Here is a 21,550-nt window from a genome sequence, read left to right as displayed (position 1 = left end):
AAACTCTCTGGCAAGTCTGGACAAATATTTTGCTTTTGGAGAGAAAGGGTGAGATTTTTATGGTTTAATTTTCATTTAAGCAAATTTCCAATGGGGGGAAAAAAAAAACAACACTTGATTATATCATTTCTTTACTCTGCTGACCATAAATTTCATCATGCCATTTTCCCATTTCAACATGTGTGGTGGCCTTGGAGAAAAAACACTTGATTATATCATTTCTTTACTCTGCTGACCATAAATTTCATCATGCCATTTTCCCATTTCAACATGTGTGGTGGCCTTGGAGAGCCATAGTTAAATCCAAATTCTTTAATATTTTATTTCAGGTTTTTCAGAATCTAGTTTCAACACAACTAACTTCAAATTATCTCAAAAGAGACTAGTTGCTATTCCTCAACCATACCAAATTACAAGTCTTTGTACTATTTGTTGGTTTTTCAGATACATGTAGAATTTACTAAGCGCTAGGACCTGCTCTAAATGTTTACAAATATTGACTCATTCGATTCACTTAATAAGCCCTTAGAGTTAAGCACAGTTATTTCTATTTGAAGAATGTCACACATCTAGTAAGTGAGAAAGCTTCAGGTTCCATGCTCATAATTTCCACGTTGTGCTCTCAGAATCAAAATACACACCCATCTGATTAACATTCCCTGCTTTTGTTGTTTAGTGGCTCCTCAAGAATTGTTTTCTCTGCTCAGATCCCAGGTACTGTGATTCTTATTCCCATGGGACAATATATATATATATGTATTGTTATATTGTATTGTCACTATTCTGTTTGTCTGTGATATCTTCAAGTGGGACCTCAGACTTACTCATATCCATATCACTTAAATATAGTCTCTAACAGAGAAGAGGTATTTAATCAGACATAACTCTGCTTCAGATTTACAGCTTGGCTAGTGATTTGTATAGCTTTTAAAATATCACAATAAACAAACAATTTAATGGTGGAAATGACCATAAAAACTGATACCTACTGATTTCAGAGTTTCATATCAAAGGCAAAGCATATAGACAATGCACAGGTGAGACCAAAAACCCAAACCCAAACCCACTGCCGTCGAGTCGATTCCCACTCATAGTGACCCTAAAGAACAGAGTAGAGCTGCCCCATAGAGTTTCCAAGGAGTGCCTGGCGGATTTGAGCTGCTGACCTCTTGGTTAGCAGCTGTAGCACTTAACCACTATGCCATCCGGGTTTCAGATAGGGTTAACTGTGCTGGCCGAACAAAAGAGCTGTTAAAAAGACCACCATCTAAAAGTTGAGCAAACAGGGACCACACTCGGCCAACATGAAATAGTGTTACAACAATCCGTGTATTACTACCTCCTTTTTTTTCTTGGTGTTTTTCTAGCCCCTTCCCCCTTTTACAGGCTCCACATGCACAGAGGAGCAAAGTGTGACCGCTGTTTGACCTTCCGTAGCCCACAGAAGAGGGAGAATGTAGTGCCGAAGATAAGTGCGTCTGTACTACATCCCATAATAAGTAATGCCAAGGGCTGTGGAGAGGACCCCATCTTGAATATCAGTGGGGTTCCAGATGTGTGTGCAGCCTAATTAGTGTGCACTGCCATTCTGAGAAGTGCCTGCCCCTTGAAAGAAACCCACTAAATATTCATTACTCTATTGTCTCCACCGAACCCAAATAAGCTCTAGCTTTGCCCCCCTTTCCGAGTAAGATTTTTGGAGCAGCATGAGCCCCCTCTGACTCCTTTTACTTGTCACAAGTAAAGTAAACCTGTTAGAGTTGAATCCAAAATTGTCTCCTCTGTGTATTCTTACAAGAGACAGACAAGGACCCATTGAGTTCGGATGGCCTCTGTGCCCTCAGCAGTAACAGGGAGGGCAAAGGAGGCCACAAATTATACCACTTTCCTTGGGTATATTTGGATTCCACAGCTTTTACTTTTACGTTTATTCATGTATGCATTTAACTACTTTCCAAAAACACTAGGTTCACATAGGATTTCAACTTCAACGTGGCTTTTAAATATACTGATTTTTACCACAAAAGTTATATATATATGTATAATAAATATATATATATATATATATATATATAAAACCAAAAACTAAACCCATTGCTGTCAAGTCATTTCTGACACATAGTGACCCTATAGGACAGAGTAGAACTGTCCCGTAGGATTTCCAAGGAGTGAGTAGTGGGTTTGAACTGCCAACCTTTTGGTTAGCAGGCAAAGCTCTTAACCACTTTGCCACCAGGGCTCCACACATATATGCATACATGCATATATAGTATATATAATGGCAAGATAAATACATATAATGACAATATAAATTTCATGATAATAAGATTAAATTTTAACAAATCAATGCATATGCAAAAAAAAGTAACATGAAGGAAAATGTTAAGTATCCAATTTTTCTGAAAATTCTGAAGTTAAATTATATTCTTTTTTTCTCACTGAGATATTTGATTTGTCTTTCAGATGGAACAAGTCAGCCATATATTGTCTTTTAAGGAAAAATTCCTTTCTTCCAGGTACTTAAAACCAAAGACACTTTTTATAAAGTTTTCCATATGGTACCTGATAAGAATATATTACAAGTAGACATGATTTCCAAATAAATGTGTAATTATGCTAGAGCTTAAAGAGATTATATGTGGCCTGCGTATTACAGAATTTACCTGTCATTAGCGACACCAAGAAATGTGTTTATTTCTGTTTTGGTTATGTGTTTATACACCACCTGAGTCATTTTAAAAAACTCTTCCGCAGCTAAAGCGTCTCTTCAGTGGAAGGTTTCGATACACTTACCACACTGCAGGGACTCATCGGAGCCATCTCCACAGTCATCATCATGGTCACAAACAAATTGTTTGGGAACGCAGACTTTATTACGGCACATGAAAGTATTCTCATCACACGTATTATTGGGGGCTGAGAAAGACATCACAAAAAATAAAGTTAGATGAGCACACATTTTATCTTCATCTTAGGAGTATGGGAAATAATTCATAGGCACTCGGAAAAAAAACTTAGCTCAGTTTTTAATATGTCAGATAAGGTAATATTCTAATTTGTTATATAGTATAATATAAAATATATTATATTATAAAATATTAATATTTTATAGTGTAATATTTAATGTGTGTGTATATATATATACATAAAACATTCAAAGTTTTCATATGATTCATTTCATCATATCAGAGTAAATTCAGGCAATTTAGCAATGTGTTAAGTTTGCTGGGGGACGAATTCAAAGGTTCATATATGAGAAGAAAAATCACTCAAATATAATAATGTGGCTTTTTTTCCCCCTCTACTCATGCCTGTAGTCATCTTAGTAAAGTGATAAAAACATTCCTTCCTTGTGAGAAGTCGTCCTGAAAAGATAACCAAGTGCTAATGCTCATGATGGAGGTGAAAAGGAAATCAAGAGGGCTAAGAAAGTTATTGTTCTTAAGAAGAAAATTAGGCTTGGGTGACTTCAAGAGTCGGGTCTTAGATTACGTAAAGTAAGATTTGTGTTGTGATGAATCCCACCACACAAAACTAGGAATACCAACTCATGTAACCAGACTCTAGCAAATGTCCTACCAGTGGGAAAAATGGTTGATCAAAATGTGCAATAAAATTTCAATGAAAGTTCAAAAACAGGTAACTTGCACAGAGAAAATAAACACCTTTAATACTGTACACATGGAATCATTAGAGATTTGAAAGAGTCTTTTAAATTAAAAGACTGTTGTAGTTTTTTTTTTAAAATATATTTTTTACATTTACAGGGCAAATCCTATGATAGATCTAGCTTATCTTGTAGCATAGGGTAAGATTTGAGGGACTTTGAATGCCAAAAATCTGCTATATATCACTGTAGGATACTGGGGGAAAAAAAAAATTACAAATTGAGTCAATTCCAACCCATAGCGACTCTATAGGACAGAGTAGAACTGCCCCATTGAGTTTCCAAGGAGTGGCTGGTCATTTGAACTGGTTAGCAGCCATAGCACTTAACTACTATGCCACCAGGGTTTCTGGATATTGGAAAGGACTCTGAAGAAAGTGACTCTTATATCCTTCAGATCCTTCTCGGGGCATCTGTTTCTTTATCTGTTTAATGGCGATACTAATGTTTACCTGGTAGATTTCTTCTAAGAATAGGTAACATATGTGAAAAGGAGCAGCTCGTTTTAGGTATTCAATAAATTAAATTCTTAGGTGTTATTCAAATTCATATCTGTATAACTACTTTTATCAGATCCCCCAAAACACTTCACTGAGATATCGGGAGAATTCAATAATAAAATAAAAGCACCTACCACATCAACTGACATATAATAGACACTGGAAAAAATGCAATGCCTTCCATACCCTTCCCTCTATGTTCCCTCTACCTGGAACATCTTTCTTCTCTTTTTCTTTCAAGACTCGGATAATGTTATCACTTTTTTCTTGAAATTCTTCCATTAGGCTTCCAGGCTTTATTCTGTAATATTTCTTTGTGATGACCTAGTATTTTTTTTTATATATATACATCATCCTAACAATAAATTGTTCTTTTATTTACCTATCTATAGCATGCCTATTCTTTTTTACATGTCCCTGCCCCAGACTGCCCCATACTCCGTAAGGACAGAAATTTCTGCTTTCAACTTAGTAATGACCGACGTAGACCATAGGTCAAACAAAAAAGACTCTGGGTATAATTTATTTCAACAAATATATTTTCAAAAACTATATGGAATCCACATAGGAGCAGCATTTTCAAAAATGTCCATCATAATAAAAATTAAACCTAGAGTTACTAATAATTTCTCTACCTTTGAACTGTGTGACAGCTTGTATAACTCAAGTGAATTATGCCAATTCTAAAAATAAATTATTCTTTAATACACTGAGCAGCAGAGACTTATGTGGCATTAACACTTTCCCATCACTTGAGAACTATCTGTTGTATTTTAGCATAATGTACTTAATAGTACCCTTGCGGTCCAAAAGTGTTAATATGCCTCCTGGAGTGTTAGCTTGCTAAAATAGCAACAGCATACTGGGACCATCTGGATCCCTGAATTGATGCATAATCCTTTATTATGTAGCCCTCAGTGGCCCCACTGACCTTTAGAGATACACATATCAGTTTCAAGATCAAAGTGAATTGTTCTACAACAACAGCATGCTTTCTGCGCAAATATGCCTGCCTTAAAGTTTTCTTTGTTCTCTTCTGCTTTACCCATCCCCAATGAAGGCACAATGTTTTAAAAACATAAAGGCGGATCATGGGAGAAAGGATTTCAGACTTCACTTCAAAGAGCAGAGTTCATAGCACTGTTTCTGATATATTGCTCAGCTCCAATAGATCCCTTCTGTGACCTTGGATCTGCATTCAAATGTTTAGTCCTCTAGCAAGAAATTTATCTAAATTTTTACTACTGAGTAATTCCCTGAAAACTTCCTGAGGTGATATAAAGTCAAAAACTTAGTAAATGGTCTGACCTCGGAAGGTGTTCCTCTGATTCCCCAGCTTCTTTCTGCTGTATCAATACTATTTTTACCTGACCCAAGGTTAACGCCCTATCCTAGGACTAATAGGTGTTTACTGACCTTCTGATCAGTAGTTATTTAGGATCAGAGCAGCCATTTACAGAGCATCTGTAATAGGTAAACTTAAAGCCCTCACGGGGAGAAAAAAGGCACTAAAAAGAAAATAAACTCATCGTATTCACACACACACACACGCATCCATTAGCAATATTATCTCAGAAGCGAAATGATAAATCTGTGCTTATCAAAATGGATTTCAAATGGGTAATCCCACTGCGCATGTTTGAAACACTTTGAACGGTGGTTAGAGGGTTTGTTGAACTCTTGTGATACCAACGTCCGACCTGATTAATTCTGACAGTGCCTGTGAGCTCTGGGATTAGGAATGTGAGGGAAAATGTGACATGGTCAAGTGCTACCAAAACCAAACATACGAGGATGCTGCAGGTTTTTTTTTTGTTTGTTTTTTTCTTTGTTTATTTTGCTATAGACGTCAAGCAAGCTTTGGTCTTACCGCAGCCCGCTGTGGAGAGCTCGTCGCTTCCATCTGGACAGTCCCTTTCACCATCACAAAGCCAGTGTCGGGGCACACAGGCATGGGAGCCCTGGCAGCTAAACATGTTGGCAGCACAGGTTATAGCACCTAAAACCCAAAGAAGAAATGCCATTGAAATCACTGCCTGTCCACTGGGAAAGATCTGTGATTTACATTTTTTTTATGGAAAGGAGGTGGAACAGAAAAACGTTCCTTACAAAGAAGAAATTGTAGTTTTTTGGAATCGCCAAACATTATTTTTGCTCTTTAGACAACTACACAGTTCCCTCTAAGAATACATGCCTTGCTAATTGCAAGTTGTAACGGATTGAATTGTGTAGCCCAAAATATGTGTCAACTTGGTTCGGCCAGGTGTGGTTGTCCTCCCATTTTGTCATTTTCCTATGCTATAAATCATTTTTTTTTTAAATCATAATCTCTGCCTGTGGTTAAAAGGATTAGTGTGGGATTGTAACACCATCCTTACTCAGGTCACCTCCCTGAGCCAAAGTAAAGGGAGTTTCCCTGAGGTGTGGCCTACACCTCCTTTTTCTCTCAAGAGATAAAAGGAAAGGGAAGCAAGCAGAGATCGGGGGACCTCATACCACCAAGAAAGCAGCACCAGGAGCAGAGTGCATCCTTTGGACATGAGGTCCCTGCGTCTGAGAAGCAACTCAACCAGGGGAAGATTGAGGATAAGGACCTTCCTCCAGAGCTGACAGAGGGAGAAAGACTTCCCCTTAGAGCCAGGGCCTTAAATTTGGACATGTAACCTACTAGACTGTGAGAAAATAAATTTCTCTTTGTCAAAGCCATCCATTTGTGGTGTTTCTGTTATGGCACCACTACATGACTAAGACACAAGTGTTACATTTCTTAAAGCTACTTGGTAGAAAATCATATCTTTTCTCCTTGTAAAATGTAGCAAAGCATAGAATTGTCATAGTATTATGAATAAACTAAGTGGATAACATTTCAAAACACAGAACTAATAAGGAGGGTGATCATCATAACTGCATTTCAATCACTTAATATGTGCTAATCACTCTGCATATTAATTCATTTAATCCTCACAATAACCCCATCAAGGGAACTATTACTAGTCTCATTTCACAGGTGAGGAAACTGAGGCTTTGAGAAGTTGAAAAGCCTGTAGAAAGTCACTAGTTGCAAAGAGTGTTACATGCTGAGCTGGTAGTCTGAAACCCTTCTGATTTCTAAGGGTCTTCTTTTACCACTAATGTCATTACTATTACTCCCTACTTTGTTTTGCTGAAACAAATAAACGTATTCATATTCCATTTGTTTTATATACTTAATCAACAAAGTCTACCTTTGCTCTTTCAATTCAGTGTCCATTTAGTTGCACGAGGTGTAGTGGTTAAGAGCTATGGCTGCTAACAAAAAGGTGGGCAGTTCGAATACACCACAACCTCCTTGGAAACCGTATGGGGCAGGTCTACTATGTCCTATAGGGTTGCTATGAGTTGGAATTGACTGAACAGTAACGGGTTTGGTTTAATTTTTTTTTTTTTTTGTTTTAGTTGCATGATGATGTTTTTCAAATGTTAAATTCAAAGGTCTTAGGTGGTCTCTTCTTGTTCCATTAAATGAGCATAAAGTAGCCATATAAAACTAGATAATGATCACTGGTAATGTTTCCCTAGCCACGAGTACAGTTATATATACTGAATGGTTTATTTGCTTGTTTGTTCTATAGAAAATATATGCTTTGTAAATCAGTAACATGACCTCAAATCTAACTTTTTTTTTTTTAATTGCACTTTCCTGTGACCAAAAGCTGCCCAGGATTGATGTTAAAAAACATATTTTTAGAATTATTCAAAAATATTTTCGTATCTACAGGAAGAAAATATGATTGATTAGGTTGTTGAGAAATATTTGTTTCCGAACATTTAAAGCAGTGACCGACTTGCTTTAATCGGATTCTCAATCTTTTCTCACTTTTCAGCAATAGGGTTGCTGTGAGCAGAAAATGCTTTACGATGGCAAGTTTTCAATATGGATGGCAATGGTGTTTTCTAACATAAATAGCCTGTCCCTGACACATACCTTAGCTGGAAAATGGGATGAAGAGTGACTGCCAAAAAAGTTCCCATGTAATTCAGATTTTCTCTTTGACTGAGTATCAGTACGTTAATAGAAATGAGGTTTATAATGGTATCTACTATGGGAAGAATTCAGAAAAAAGAAATTTATTAAATAAATGTTACTTTCACTTAAAAAATGAATTTATTTGCTGCCTATTATTATGTCTTTAGTACCTTCTATAAAAAAAGTTCTCTTCCTACAGAAATCATTTTTATATTATTCCTCTTTGTTCTCTATCTTTTCAAGCTTGTCATAAAAAATAATATAAAGTGTCATATTCTTTATTATATGCTCAAGTCAATGCTTTAATTTCTGTTATATTTTTATTATTTAGCTTGAGATTTAAAAAAAAATAAATTGCATTCTATTAAGGAAATCTTGAAGAATGTAAAACTCCTTGTCTACTTTCTTATTATCGTTCCAATTTATTCTCATATTGTATTATCACTCCAAATTTGTTCTCAAGGTAGTTATAATAGAAATAGCACCGATCTGGGAGTTGAGAATCCTAATTCTGTACAACCTTGAAGAAGGCTAGTGTTTGAGTTTCCCTATCTGTAAAATGAGGTGTCTGACTAGATAATCACTAAGATATAATAAAAGATATAAAATAGCATAGGGCTCTTTGCTGCTAATTTTCTGACTCCCTTGATAACATTTGAAAGATCTGTGTTAAGAACATGCCAAAACATCATAATCAACTGGGAAGAAAATAGGCCAAGGAAAAAACTCATGGCTGCATTCATAGTTACCATTGCCATCTGGAGATGAACTACCTTCCTCAGGGGAGAAAAATCCCATTGGAGAAGGAAGATAGACTGCAGGGATTCCACTAGTTCCATCTTGTGCACATGCTCAGATACAACATCTGATTAGTAATAGTAGCTATTCCACTCAGGATTTCGGAATTCTGATTTCTGGCCCTAGCTCTGCCATGGCAATTAGCTAAGTGAGCTCAGGAAAATATATTAACTTCCATGAGTTTCTCTTTCTTCATCTACTAAATGATGGAGTTGGACTAGATTATGCTTTTCAAAGTGGGATTATCACATTCCCAAGTCAGAATCACTATGCGTTTATTAAGAATGTATATATTTTCATCCCACATCAGAATATTTGGAGGTAGGGATTGAAAAACACTTTTTTTTTTTTTTAGCAGATTTCTGAGAAGGATCTTTTGTATACCAAAGGTTGATAACCAACAAAATGAATTATTTATAGCTTCCTTTGCAGTTTTAAAACATTCAGTTCATTGACTAGTGTGTAGTCGAAGGCTCTATTTTTTTTCATATGTCGCTAGCTGGGTAGTTAATATATAAAATATAGCCTGTAATTAATTAAATAGACTAAGTGTTTTCACAGGTGAATGCTGTCATTGCCTTTCCTATTTTAATCCTTTTTTGTCAGGACACTGATAGATATAGACGTGGCAATAGCACCTTGAAAAAAGGGGGGCAGTTTAGGAGAAATAGAGGAATCCCTGGGTGGCACAAATGGTTAAGAGCCTGACTACTAAACGAAAGGTTGGCAGTTCGAATCCACTCATGGGCATCTAGGAAGAAAGAACTAGCAATCTTCTTCAAAAAGATCACAGTCATTGAAAGTCCTACTCTGACACACACAAAGTTGCCATGAGTTGGAATCCACTAAATGGCAGCTAGTTAGTTGTTTAGAAGAAAGCAGGACAAAGGAGTATAGGAATAAACTTATTAATGTACTGCACATTGGCCATGCTCTATGGTCACAACATAGTTATGATATATAGATCTTTTTGTACCCCTTTCATAGGTAAGGAACTTGAGGAATGAGGAATAGCGTAAACTTGCCCAGGATCAAGCAGCTGGAGAAATGCAGACAATGGAGAAATTCTGTATGATAATAGAAACTTTGCCCCTTCTCTATACTATGTACACTCTGGTTAGTGTAGGGTTAAACAAAGCATCAAAAGAAAAATGGTTTTACACACTGGGAGCTTGCTCGACTCTTTGTAAATAAGTAGCCTTTTGTAAAATTAAAGAAACTTTTAACATCAAAGAAAATAAAGTGGTTAAAGAGACTGGTCACTTACCTAATTGATTACTGTTTTTGCTTGTTTGTTTACTTTCAGTGTTTTTTGATATTGACCTTTCTATATTTATTTTTATCTGCTTATAATGCTAAACTATTTCAACTGTGTAAATAACAAGTAGACTTTGAATGGATTAAATACAAGAAAATAAATTGTTTTCAGAGGTATCTCCAATTTTACATTATTTACAGAGAACTTACATTTAGCTTGAGCACTATAAAATGCTACTTCTCTCTCCATACAAACCCCAAGCCCTGTGCCGTTGAGTCAACTCCAACTCATAGCGACCCTATAGGTAGTGGCTAAATAACAGACCAAAAATCCTAAAATTTTAAAGAGGTGCTAAGTAAACTCAACTCTATTCATGCACCTTACTCTATGACTCAGGTTCCTTTCTGTCTAAAATAAGCATAACAGCTACCAAAAAAACTAATGTAATGAGTGAAGAATATATATCTTTAGATACAGACATATATATAGAAATAAATCAGATAGATAATAGATTATAGCTAGACAGACAGGCAGGCAGGCAGACAGACAGACAAATAGGTAGATAGATTAGTAGAGTGCCTGGCCAATGTTATCACTTTATGAGAGATTAAATTGCTTTCTTCTTTTACTTCTTGAAAGATTCAGTAAATAATTCCATTTAAACTAAATATAAAATGTTTTCAATTATTAAAAGTACCAACTTTGTAGTTAGTGTAGAGCAGGCGATAGAAGTTTGACATAAATACCTCTGTTCCTCTAAAGGTGAATTTTAAAGTGCATTTTACAATCATACACAAAAGGCTCTTTATTTCTCACTTAAAACAATGCAGTAATAATGACAACTATAACACACACACAGAGCATGTAGCTTGTGGCATTATAGATTAGTACAGTGCTTAGGAAATTTTGGTAGAGTAGTGGTTAAGGGCTACGGCTGCTAACCAAAGGGTCACCAGTTCAAATCCACCAGGTGCTTGCTCCTTGGAAACGCTATGGGGCAGTTCTACCCTGTCCTATATGGTTGCTATGAGTCGGAATCGACTCGACAGCACTGGGTTTTCTAGGTTTTTTGAAGGGCAATTTGGCAATACACTTCAAGAGTTAAAAAAAAAAAAAAAAATCAACCATTTGAAGTGGTAATCCCAATCACCAGGATGTATCCCAAGAAAGTCACTGAAAACTAGCAGTAATGTGTGGTAATATATTCCTTTCAGGCATAATCAGAAAAAATCCTAACTGTAGAATAATAACATGTATATCAAAATAGTAAACTAATAGGTGGCAATGCAAATAAAAATAGCTACATAGAAATGCGTTTATAAATTTAATGTTAAGTTTTTAAAAAGTACAAGATAAAGTTTTATGTATGTCAAAAATGATAGACTACATATGCTATAGGCCTAGTAACTGAATGAGAACACACAAGAAAAGAACCAAAACTCACCACAAATGCTGTCACTCTCATCTAATCCGTCCCCACAATCATCCTCTCCATCACAAATCCAGTATTTAGAAATACATTTTTGTGGAGAACAAGCAAACTGATTCCAAGAACAAGAAGAATCTGGAAAACAAAAAGAATATTTGTTTTAGGTGCAAAGGAAAAACAAAAATTATTTGAGACCATCTTAGGACATATCTCACAGTGAGAAAGTTTGTCCCTAGACTTTCCTAGAATCAACCATCTCATAATAAAACAAGCCAAATTTCTCTTCTCTGTGACAGCTCTATAAAATTTTGACAACAGCTTGCACATTCCCTCTGAGCTTCCAAGGTAAACAACTACTATTCCTTCGACATGATTCTCACAGGGTTTGACTTTAAGCTAGTCATCACATTGGTCGCTTTCTTCTGAGCATATTCCAGTTTCTCATTTTATTTTTAAGTGTAGTGTACAGACATAAAATAAAAATTCCAGGTGTGGTCTAGTCATCTAAAGCTTTTAACAAACAGAGAAAAAATACATTTTAGGCAAGATCACACTATGGTAGACTGTCCAGCAAATATGTTTCCTTCCTAAGTGTTGACTGGCTGTTTTACGTTTGGCAATGCATCTTTAAAGATGAGGTGACCAGGAGGTTTTAGTTTGATGACAAGACAGTTTAGTGTCTATTTTACTTAACACATTGAATGTTTTTATATATTTCCCTTGGAAATACTTGAGTTTATTTTACCTGATGAATAACACCAAAATTCATTGGCATGGTAGTAGGCAATTTATTACCAAATTATGTGTTTATAATAGTAAAAAATAATAATAATGATAAAAGTGGCAGTCAAGCCAATTTTGACTCATGCATGTGAGAGTAGGACTGTGCTCCGTAGGATTTTCGATAGCTGATTTTTCAGATGTAGATTGCTAGGACTTTCTTCTGAGGCGTCTCTGGGTGGACTAGAACCTCCACCTTTCATTCATCAGCTGAGAGTGTTAACTGTTAATTGTTTGCACCAATCAGGAACTTAATTTGTAATTTATTTCCAATGCCAATTTTGTGTGCTGGTGGTTAAGAACTTGGCTGGTAACCATAAAATTCAGCAGTTCGATTCCAGCAGCTGCTTGGAAGACTTATGGGGCAGTTTTACTCGGTCCTATAGGGTTGCTATGTGTCAGAATTGACTTGTCGGGCAATGGGTTTGACTTGATTGGCTCCACCACCCACAGTCTGTCCCTCTGACCAGTATATTTATCATTAAAAAATCCAAAAATAAAATCCTCCCAAATTACACAAAAGTGTTCAAAATATAGTGTTTAAAATGTTTAACTAGATGACCTGTGAAAAGGGGATGGGGTTGAAAAAAATATTAAGGAGCATACAATCATAAAATGGTTCTCTAATCAGAAATTATGAATCTGCATAAACTATTTTTACAGTTCTCTGTTAGCCTTGTTCAGGATTTTGCCCTAATGTAAAGATATATAGCATCTTAATCAAACAGGATGCACCTTCGCATTTCATGATGACATTTACTTTTGGGGGAGTTTGACATTTCACTGAAGACCCACTTTTAATATTTTTTCTACTCTGTCTATTTACCACAATGTAGGTTATTTGCATTAAAATAGTGAATATACGTTTGTTTCCCTACAGAATTTTTTTTTTGGCCTAGAAGTTACAAAATCTATAAATTTTAAAAATAAATTATAAAGTGTTTTCTTACCTTGACAATGTGAAATTAAATGCACATACAGAAATTAGAAGCTAGAGGGGGAGGGGTGAGAGTCTGAAGAAACGGAAGTTTGAGAATATTACTTTAAATTACTCTTGAAATTAATAGAAAATTTTATAATAATAATGTAGCTGGCTCTCGGGGAACATCGACCTCAATTGGCATAGCATAGTTTATAAAGAAAATGTTCTACATTCTACTTTGGTGAGTAGCATCTGAGGTCTTTAAAGCCTTTGAGCGGCCATCTAGGATAGGCCAGTGGTCTCACCCCTTCGGGAGTTAGGAAGAATGAAGAAAACTAAAGACATGAGGGAAAGATTAGTCCAAAGGACTAACGGACCACATCTCCACCAGACTGAGTCCGGTACAACTAGATGAAGCCCAGCTACCACTGACTGTTCTGACAGGGATCACAATAGAGGGTCTGGACAGAGCTGCAGAAAAATGTAGAACAAAATTCTAACTCAAAAAGAAAGACCAAACTTGCTGGCCTAACAGAGACTGGAGAAGCCCTGAGAGTATGGCCCCCGGGCACCCTTTCAGCTCAGTAATGAAGTCACTCCTGAGGTTCAACCTTCAGCCAAAGATTGAACAAGCCCATTGAATAAAACAAGACTAAAGGGGCGCACCGCACCAGTCCTGGGGCAGGGACTGGAAGGTAGGAGGGAAGAGGACAGCTGCTAATAGGGAACCCAGGGTTGAGAAGGGAGAGTGTTGACATATTGTGGGGTTGTTAACAACGTCACACAGCAATGTGTGTACTAACTGATGGGAAACTAGTTTGTTCTGTAAACTTTCATCTAAAGTTCAATTAAGAAAAAAAATATATATAGCTGGCAATAACGGAGCGGAAGGATAATAAGTGGTGTGAGCAAAACCTTTATTCTTCATAACAGAAAATAAATACAGTAAATACCAACTAATGTTAATATATTAGGAAGGAAATGTATAAGAGTATCATTTAGATTGACAGAGGTAACCACTCAAATAACAAAAAAAGAAAAGGTTAGAAGAGAGGGCTACAATGGGGGATTGTTGTTATTCATTGTAGTCTTTGCTATGCTATTCTAATTCTTACCATTTTTAATTATTTGATAAAATAAAAAAATACTAAAATTGGTTAACAATGTTTTGTATAAAATCCCTATGTAAGAGAATATCAGTATACAAATGGTACAGTTTGCAAGACTAAAGCAAGATGTAATATCTTACCACAGTGGAATTCATCAACTCCATCCTCACAGTCCTTCTGACCATCACATATCCAGGTGTTCAAAATGCATCTCCCACTAGGACAACCAAAATAATTCTCTTCACATTTGTGTTTGTTTTGAACTGTGATAAAATATAGAATGTAACATCAAATTAATCATTTATATTAACCTTAGCTTTCTGCAATATAGGTAGATACAAAACAGTAATATTCCATGAGCTGGAAGATATGAATAACAAACAAACATAAATACAAAATATGAAATAGCTGAGATGTTCTCCTGAAGAATGTCAAGGTCATAGAACTAGATGGTACCTGTACCACCACTGACCAATCTGACCGGGGTACAATAGATCCTGGTTAGCTAGGGCAAAAATGCAGAACGAAACTCAAATTCTTTAAAAAATGTCCAGCCTATCGTAAAAACACTATACTTAATGGTCTGACTGAGATTAGAAGGACCCGCCCAGGACAGGAGCCATTCTCAAAGCCAACTCTTCAGACAGGGATTGGACTGGACAATGGGATAGAAAAAGATCCTGGTGCAGAGTGAGCTTCTTGGATCAAGTAAACACTTGAGACTATGTTGGGATCTCCTAGTTGGAGGGGAGATGAGAAGGCAGAGGGGATCAGAAGCTGGCAGCATGGACATGAAAAGGGAGAGTGAATGGAAAGAGTGGGCTGTTTCATTAGGCAGAGAGCATTTAGGAGCATATAGCAAGGTGTATAGAAATTTTTGTATGAGAGACTGACTTGATTTGTAAACTTTCGCTTAAAGCACTTGAGACCAGAGGACTACCTGAGCCGACTGCCCTGAGACACTCTTTAAGCCTTACCAAAACTATCCTCTGAGATCACCTTTTAGTAGAAAAGCAGAGTGACGCATGGATTAAGGATATTACCAGATCAGTGCTCTACTAAAATAAAAAATCTCTGAGTCCAAAAGGTCAACATTTAATCCAAAGCAAAGATGAGAAGACAAAGAGGCAGTGAAACTAGAGTCCTGGAATTGGAACAACCAGGACACAAAAAGAATGTTGATACATTGTGGAAAATGTCACTAATGTCATTGATCAGTTTGGGTAGAAATTGTCAAACGGGAACTTAACTTGGGGTGTAAACTTTCACCAAAAACACAGTAAAATACTATTAATAAATAAATAAATAAAGCCAAGGCCATAAAAAATAAGGAAATAAGGTCATGAAAAATCAGAAACTGTCACAGGCCAGAGGAGACCGGGAAGTCCAGATATAAATGCAACGTGATACCTTGGATTGGATTCTGGGACAGAAAGAAGATATTAATGGAGGAAAAAAAAAAAAATGTGGAGGTTAGTTAATAAAAATAAAAAAAAATGTACAATAACTGAGATGAGAATAAAATGAGTGAGCCTAAGGCCAACGAATCATATGTGAGTCTAAAATATTCTTAATTCCACATTTATAACAAGAAAAAAATAAAATTCTAAAAACATTGGTAGGGCTTTGTCTGCTGAAAAAGTATGTATTTGGTATTCCTACTGCCCTACATTTTTAGAATGCTTTGATGGGATTTAAATAATTACTCTCTATTTCAAGGAAAAAACAAAGTATAATAGAATCTCTAAAACTGTTATACCTTCAGGAGGATAAAATAGAATGTATAGTTATTTTGTAAATTAATTTAATTTTGGGATATTAATATTATAGCCCCCAAGACGGCATATAAAATACTGGATTTTTCTGTTTACTGGATGGCTTCTGTGCCCTTGCACCTTCAGGTTTATATAGTTTTAGACTGACTGGCCCATAGCTAATCAGGCAGTAAGCCCTAGGCTGTATGTGCTAATCACCCTAAAATGGTCCATTATGACTGGTTTAAGATAACAAAAATCCTTCCCTGGTCTATATTTTAAAATGCCATTTTTGTACATCTAATTAAAGATGAAAATAAATTTTGAGTGAATTCACCATTAAACCAAAAAAATATCGAAAGTTCTTTACATCAAAGTTCTTCTTGTTATCTGTTATTGTTGTGGGATGCCATTGATTCGATTCTGACTCATAGCATTCCCATGCAGAACTGCTCCATAGTGTTTTCTGAGATGTAATCTCATCAAAACCACATCATCATGCCTTTTCTTCCAAGGTATTGCTGGGTGGGTTCAAACTGCCAACCTTTAGGTTAGCAGTGGAGCACAAACAGTTTGCACTGCCTAGAGACCTGGGATTTTGCCTAGGCAAAACCTAATTTATGATGATCTGCTACTGGCTTCTTGCCTTTCTATTCACCTGTTTCATAAGGCTTCATGGATGGGTATTCCTCTCCTTATTCTTCAATATAATCACAATTCTCTATTAGTGTTGAAAGTTAACTTTAAAAATAGTTCATTAATACTAGAAAGAAATAAAAATCACATACAAAAAAGGGAAAATAGATTATTGGTTTAAAATATTTTTATATGTTGTCTCTAAAATAATCTAACAATTTATCTTCAGCCAAAACAAGGGAAAAATGTGTTGTCTTAGAAAGAACATTGGATTAAAAATCTAAATGCTCACGTTCTATAAGTCAAAATGATGTTTCTATTATTCTTTAAAAATGTTTTATATAATTAAAATACAGTCAAAAGAAATAGGTGTGAAAGCTGTTGTGAGCTACAGTCAGGTGCCTTAATGGGTCTCCAGTTCCTCAGAGGGCGAAGCAAGCCTCTTCAAACTCAGATGGGACACAAATGACATCACATCATTAAGCAGAAACAAGAAACTTTCTACTGCCCAATCAAGTAATAGACTATGAACTATTAAAAATTCCAGGTCTTCATAGTAATGTGTGTGTGTGTGTGTGTGTGTAAGCTGGTACATAGAATACCTGTGAATATTATTTCTTAAAATATTTCAAAAATATATTGCATGTCAACTAAACATGGCAACAGTGAGTGTAGCAGTGGGATGGGAAGAGGGAAATGACCATATAAGGCCAAATGTAATAGTTTTCTATATAGTATGTTAACATTCAGTTATACTCGTTTAATAGTGCTTTGTTTTTGAGTTAACTTACATATACATTTTAATTTCAGTTTCCTCAAATAGAAAGAAATCGGATCATGGAATATTCATTGAGGAAGGCATCCTCCAAAGAACAAAAATGACACTTTTCAGAGCTTACGTAGGTAAAGATTGTTGATAGTTATAAATATTTCTGATCCTGATCCAATGATAATAACTACTAAACTTTTATGTAAATAATGTGAGGCTTCTATGTTTGTTTGCCAACCTCACCCACCTTCTGTGAGATATATTTGCAAGCTCACAATGCTAATTTTTTTTACAGTAACAAGTAAAAAATATTGGTGTAGTGGCTCTTATGAAAATCCCTCACGGGAGGAGGGAGCAGTTGACAAACAAATGTAGGAGGTACGTGTTATTTGTGTAAAAATATGAACTACTATACCAAACGATGGCATTAAGTTCATCAAATGGAGTAACATGACAGCACAAACTGTACAATAACAGTGAGCAAAGATATGGTAAGAAACATAGTCTCTCATTTTAGTCTGTGAATAATTATTTCTATATGTGTAATACTTCTGTTGAAGCCTTATAGATTATACATTTTAAAGCCTTAATCACCAATTGTAAAAGGATTAACAACGAACTGAATGTGAGAAAAGAAACTGATCCAAATATAGGACAGGTTTCTTGAGTATCATTTCATGACTCATTAAATAAGTTCAAGTAACACGTTTAGAACAGGGTGATCACTTTTAATGTTTTTCTACATTATTTAAATTTTAATCTTAAGCATTGTATACCAAGAATAAAAACTTAGAAAGAAAATTATGCACTAAAAAACTCAAATCAAACCCATTGTCTTCGAGTCAATTCTGACTCACAGTGACCTTATAGAACAGAGCAGAACTGCCCCACAGGGTTTCCGAGGAACGGCTGGTGGATTCAAACTGCCAACCTCTTGGTTAGCAGGCGAGCTCTTAACCACTGTGCCACCAGGGCACCACTACTAAAGTCTCTAAATATTCAAGGCAAAGACTGTTTCTCTTTCTAGAATTACCTGGGCACTTTAATTCATCTGAATAGTCTCCACAGTCATTAGACCCATCGCATATCCAGGTTGGCAGAATACACAGTGAAGTAGAATTACATCTTATGAACCCTGTGGTTTTCACCCCAAGTTTATAGAAATATGTGCAGTCTGTATTATCTAGAAGGAGGCAAGCAGAAAAAGTGAAAACAAAAACAAAAACAAAAACTTCATTTGCAAAGTAGATCACAGAGACAAGAAAAGAGACTTCGTTTAAAGAAGTAAATATGCAATTACCCCACACACTAGGGGTTAATTACATATCAGTTCTGGACTAGGTTCAGTAAAAAGTTGGACAGGGCTCAAAGCAACGACAAAGGCGCCCAGGCGTGAACAGACAAAAGGTAGTGGAATGTCTTACTGCAGTTTTTTTCATCTGAAGCATCTGCACAATCTATGTTCTGGTTGCACCGTGCTGATCTTGGAACACAAGTCCCATCTGCACAGCGGAACTCAACAGCGGCACAGGTTGTAACTAGAAAAACAGGCAAAAATATAAATGAATAGATGAGATAGGAAAAGTCTCCTTGCCTTTGTATTTTGAGTACTGTAATTAATTCATATTACTTGGTTTGGTTTTGCATTTTAAATCTGGGAAGTCAAACTTGACCCCTGGATTCTGTTCCCACTCTTGTTTTAGATGTCTCTTATATATCTTCCCCTGTCACACAGTTCTTCCCTCTGCCATAGTACTGAACACCCTGCATTGCAATAGTCTGTTTATGTATCTGCTCCCCCTCTAAACTGTAACCTCCATTAGAGCACCTAGGACTCTGCCTTGTTTACCACAGTACTACCAGTACGACATTGAGCCAATACTAAAAAATAATAAGAATAATAATTGAGTATTTCTGAACACTCTTCCTCCTTTCAATTTCAAAAGCACCATGTTACAACACTAAGTGAATACCTGATTGAATTCTTACTGAAAATCTCAATCTGGTTGCTAAAAAGAAGTGGAATATTCTGTGTTAAAATAGATAGATAGGTAGATTAGATTAGGTAGATAGAAGATAAACCTGTTGCTGTGGAGTCGATTCCGACTCATAGTGACCATATAGGACAGAGTAGAACCGCTCCATAGGGTTTCCAAGGCTGCAATCTTTACAGATGCAGCCTGCCACATCTTTCTCCTGCAGAGAGACGGATGAGCTTGAACCACTGACCTTTCATTTAGCAGTTAAGTGCTTAATCACTGCACCACCAAGACTCCTTAGATAGTAGGTAATTAGATGGATGGATGGATGGATGGATGGATGGATGGATGGATGGATGGATGGATGGATGGACGGACAATAGATTAGATAGATGATAGATAGATGATAGATAGATGATAAATAGATAACAACCAAGCATTTTCATTTTACTGTAAGCATAAACAGCTGAGCACTGGTAGAAATCACCTCTATTTTGTTACACTCCTTTCCAAGGCCATATCATTAACATTTGATATGGGGAATATGGATGCCTCGTGCCAAGGAACATACGAATGAGGTATTGCTTGAGTCTATTCCTACGAAACTTTGGCTTTCCAATTCCCTGTTATACTTAGATAAAAATTAGCTTTAATATGCTACTGTCATTACACACACTTTGCACTGAATAGCTTAATCTTAGTCATACATTCCTTTCTCGGTTGCTTACACTTTCATTAGGATATAATGCTTTTCAGCAATATGTTGTGAACAGGTGCATGGCATGCTATGTATGTTAGATTAATTTAGGTGAGATTTTTATTCCAAATTCAAATTTCCACAGGTTGATTATGTTAACGTACAACATGAAGGGTTCTTGGATTATTTATTACTTTTACTAATGTTGATATTTTAAAGAGTCTATTTAATTATTGATAGAAATTACATCAATTGTAAATAGTTAAAATGCTATCTTAATATATGCAAATTTTACTCAAGGGTGTGTGTCTTTTGCATTTCATAATATATTGCTCTTATTTAATTGTATCTTTAAATTGCATCCTTATTTGCGCTTAAATGATGGTTAGAATAAATGTTTTATTTACAATTTGCAATTATAATTGCTTCACTGTTTTCATTAAAAAAAAAACTTAATATGTGAACAGAGAATGCTGTCATGAGTAGAGATAAACACATTGTTCTAACACCAGAAGAAATAAGTTTTTCCTCTTATTTTTATAAAAGCAAAATTTCTTCTATATTCCTCTCTATTTTATTTCATATTTAATTTTTAATGGAAACAGTGAATGTATATCATATATAAAGTAATCAAGACAATCATTTACATTTTGTTTTTTACTTCATTATCCATCAGCTGTCTTTTAGCAGTTTTTGTCCCAAATGATTATCATCTGTTTTATTTAGACTACAGGATGCATTTCCCTGTGAAGTAACAATTAGGTAGTAGGAATATTCTTATGCAAGCCTACAAAGGTTTCAATGTACTTGAAATTCTGTCTTATAGTATACTTGAAGTTAGAGTTTAGAATGTCGGAAAAATCCCAATGGGGACAAATAGACGCTATTTCACTATCTCCATCTCCCTCCAAGCTTGCACAGAGAATCCTCTGCATACTTGGGGTGCATGGGGGGAGCCCATCTGAGTGAGTATTGGTGGCAGAGAGGGTGCAGAGGCAAATGATGACTGCATGAAGGATTGGGGGGAGAGGGTATGCCATTTCAGGTAGTTAAAAGAACTGGAGCTTTAGGGATTTCAAAGTAATGAGGTTTGAAAAAATAGTGCTAGGGATGCTACTACGGTGGCAGAAGGAGTAAATAATGAGTTGTGAAAACAGTAGAAGTGTAGGACAAATTGAACACAGCCTTGGGAGGAATTCTAAGGTGAGGGAAGAAACTAGGCGAGGAACTCAGACTAGATAAAAAC

The 21,550-nt window shown here is 35.9% G+C and overlaps 1 protein-coding gene across 1 annotated transcript in view; it reads right to left on the bottom strand.

Annotated features, from left to right (window-relative positions):
* Positions 1–21,550, bottom strand: part of LRP1B (LDL receptor related protein 1B) — a 1,749,164-nt gene that overhangs the window by 299,180 nt on the left and 1,428,434 nt on the right. Inside the window, exons 47-52 of the mRNA XM_064287257.1 lie at positions 19,053–19,166; positions 18,662–18,811; positions 14,610–14,732; positions 11,674–11,793; positions 6,038–6,166; positions 2,794–2,916 (exon numbers count right to left, since the gene is read on the bottom strand). Coding sequence (XP_064143327.1) covers positions 2,794–2,916; positions 6,038–6,166; positions 11,674–11,793; positions 14,610–14,732; positions 18,662–18,811; positions 19,053–19,166 — 759 coding nt within the window. The remainder of the gene's footprint in view (positions 1–2,793; positions 2,917–6,037; positions 6,167–11,673; positions 11,794–14,609; positions 14,733–18,661; positions 18,812–19,052; positions 19,167–21,550) is intronic.

The sequence above is a fragment of the Loxodonta africana genome, chromosome 6 (genome assembly GCF_030014295.1).
Source record: "Loxodonta africana isolate mLoxAfr1 chromosome 6, mLoxAfr1.hap2, whole genome shotgun sequence".
In the NCBI taxonomy this organism is placed as follows: Eukaryota; Metazoa; Chordata; class Mammalia; order Proboscidea; family Elephantidae; genus Loxodonta; species Loxodonta africana.
The sequence above is the reverse complement of the archived record's forward strand: the minus strand, read 5'-3'. Positions and strand labels throughout refer to the sequence as shown.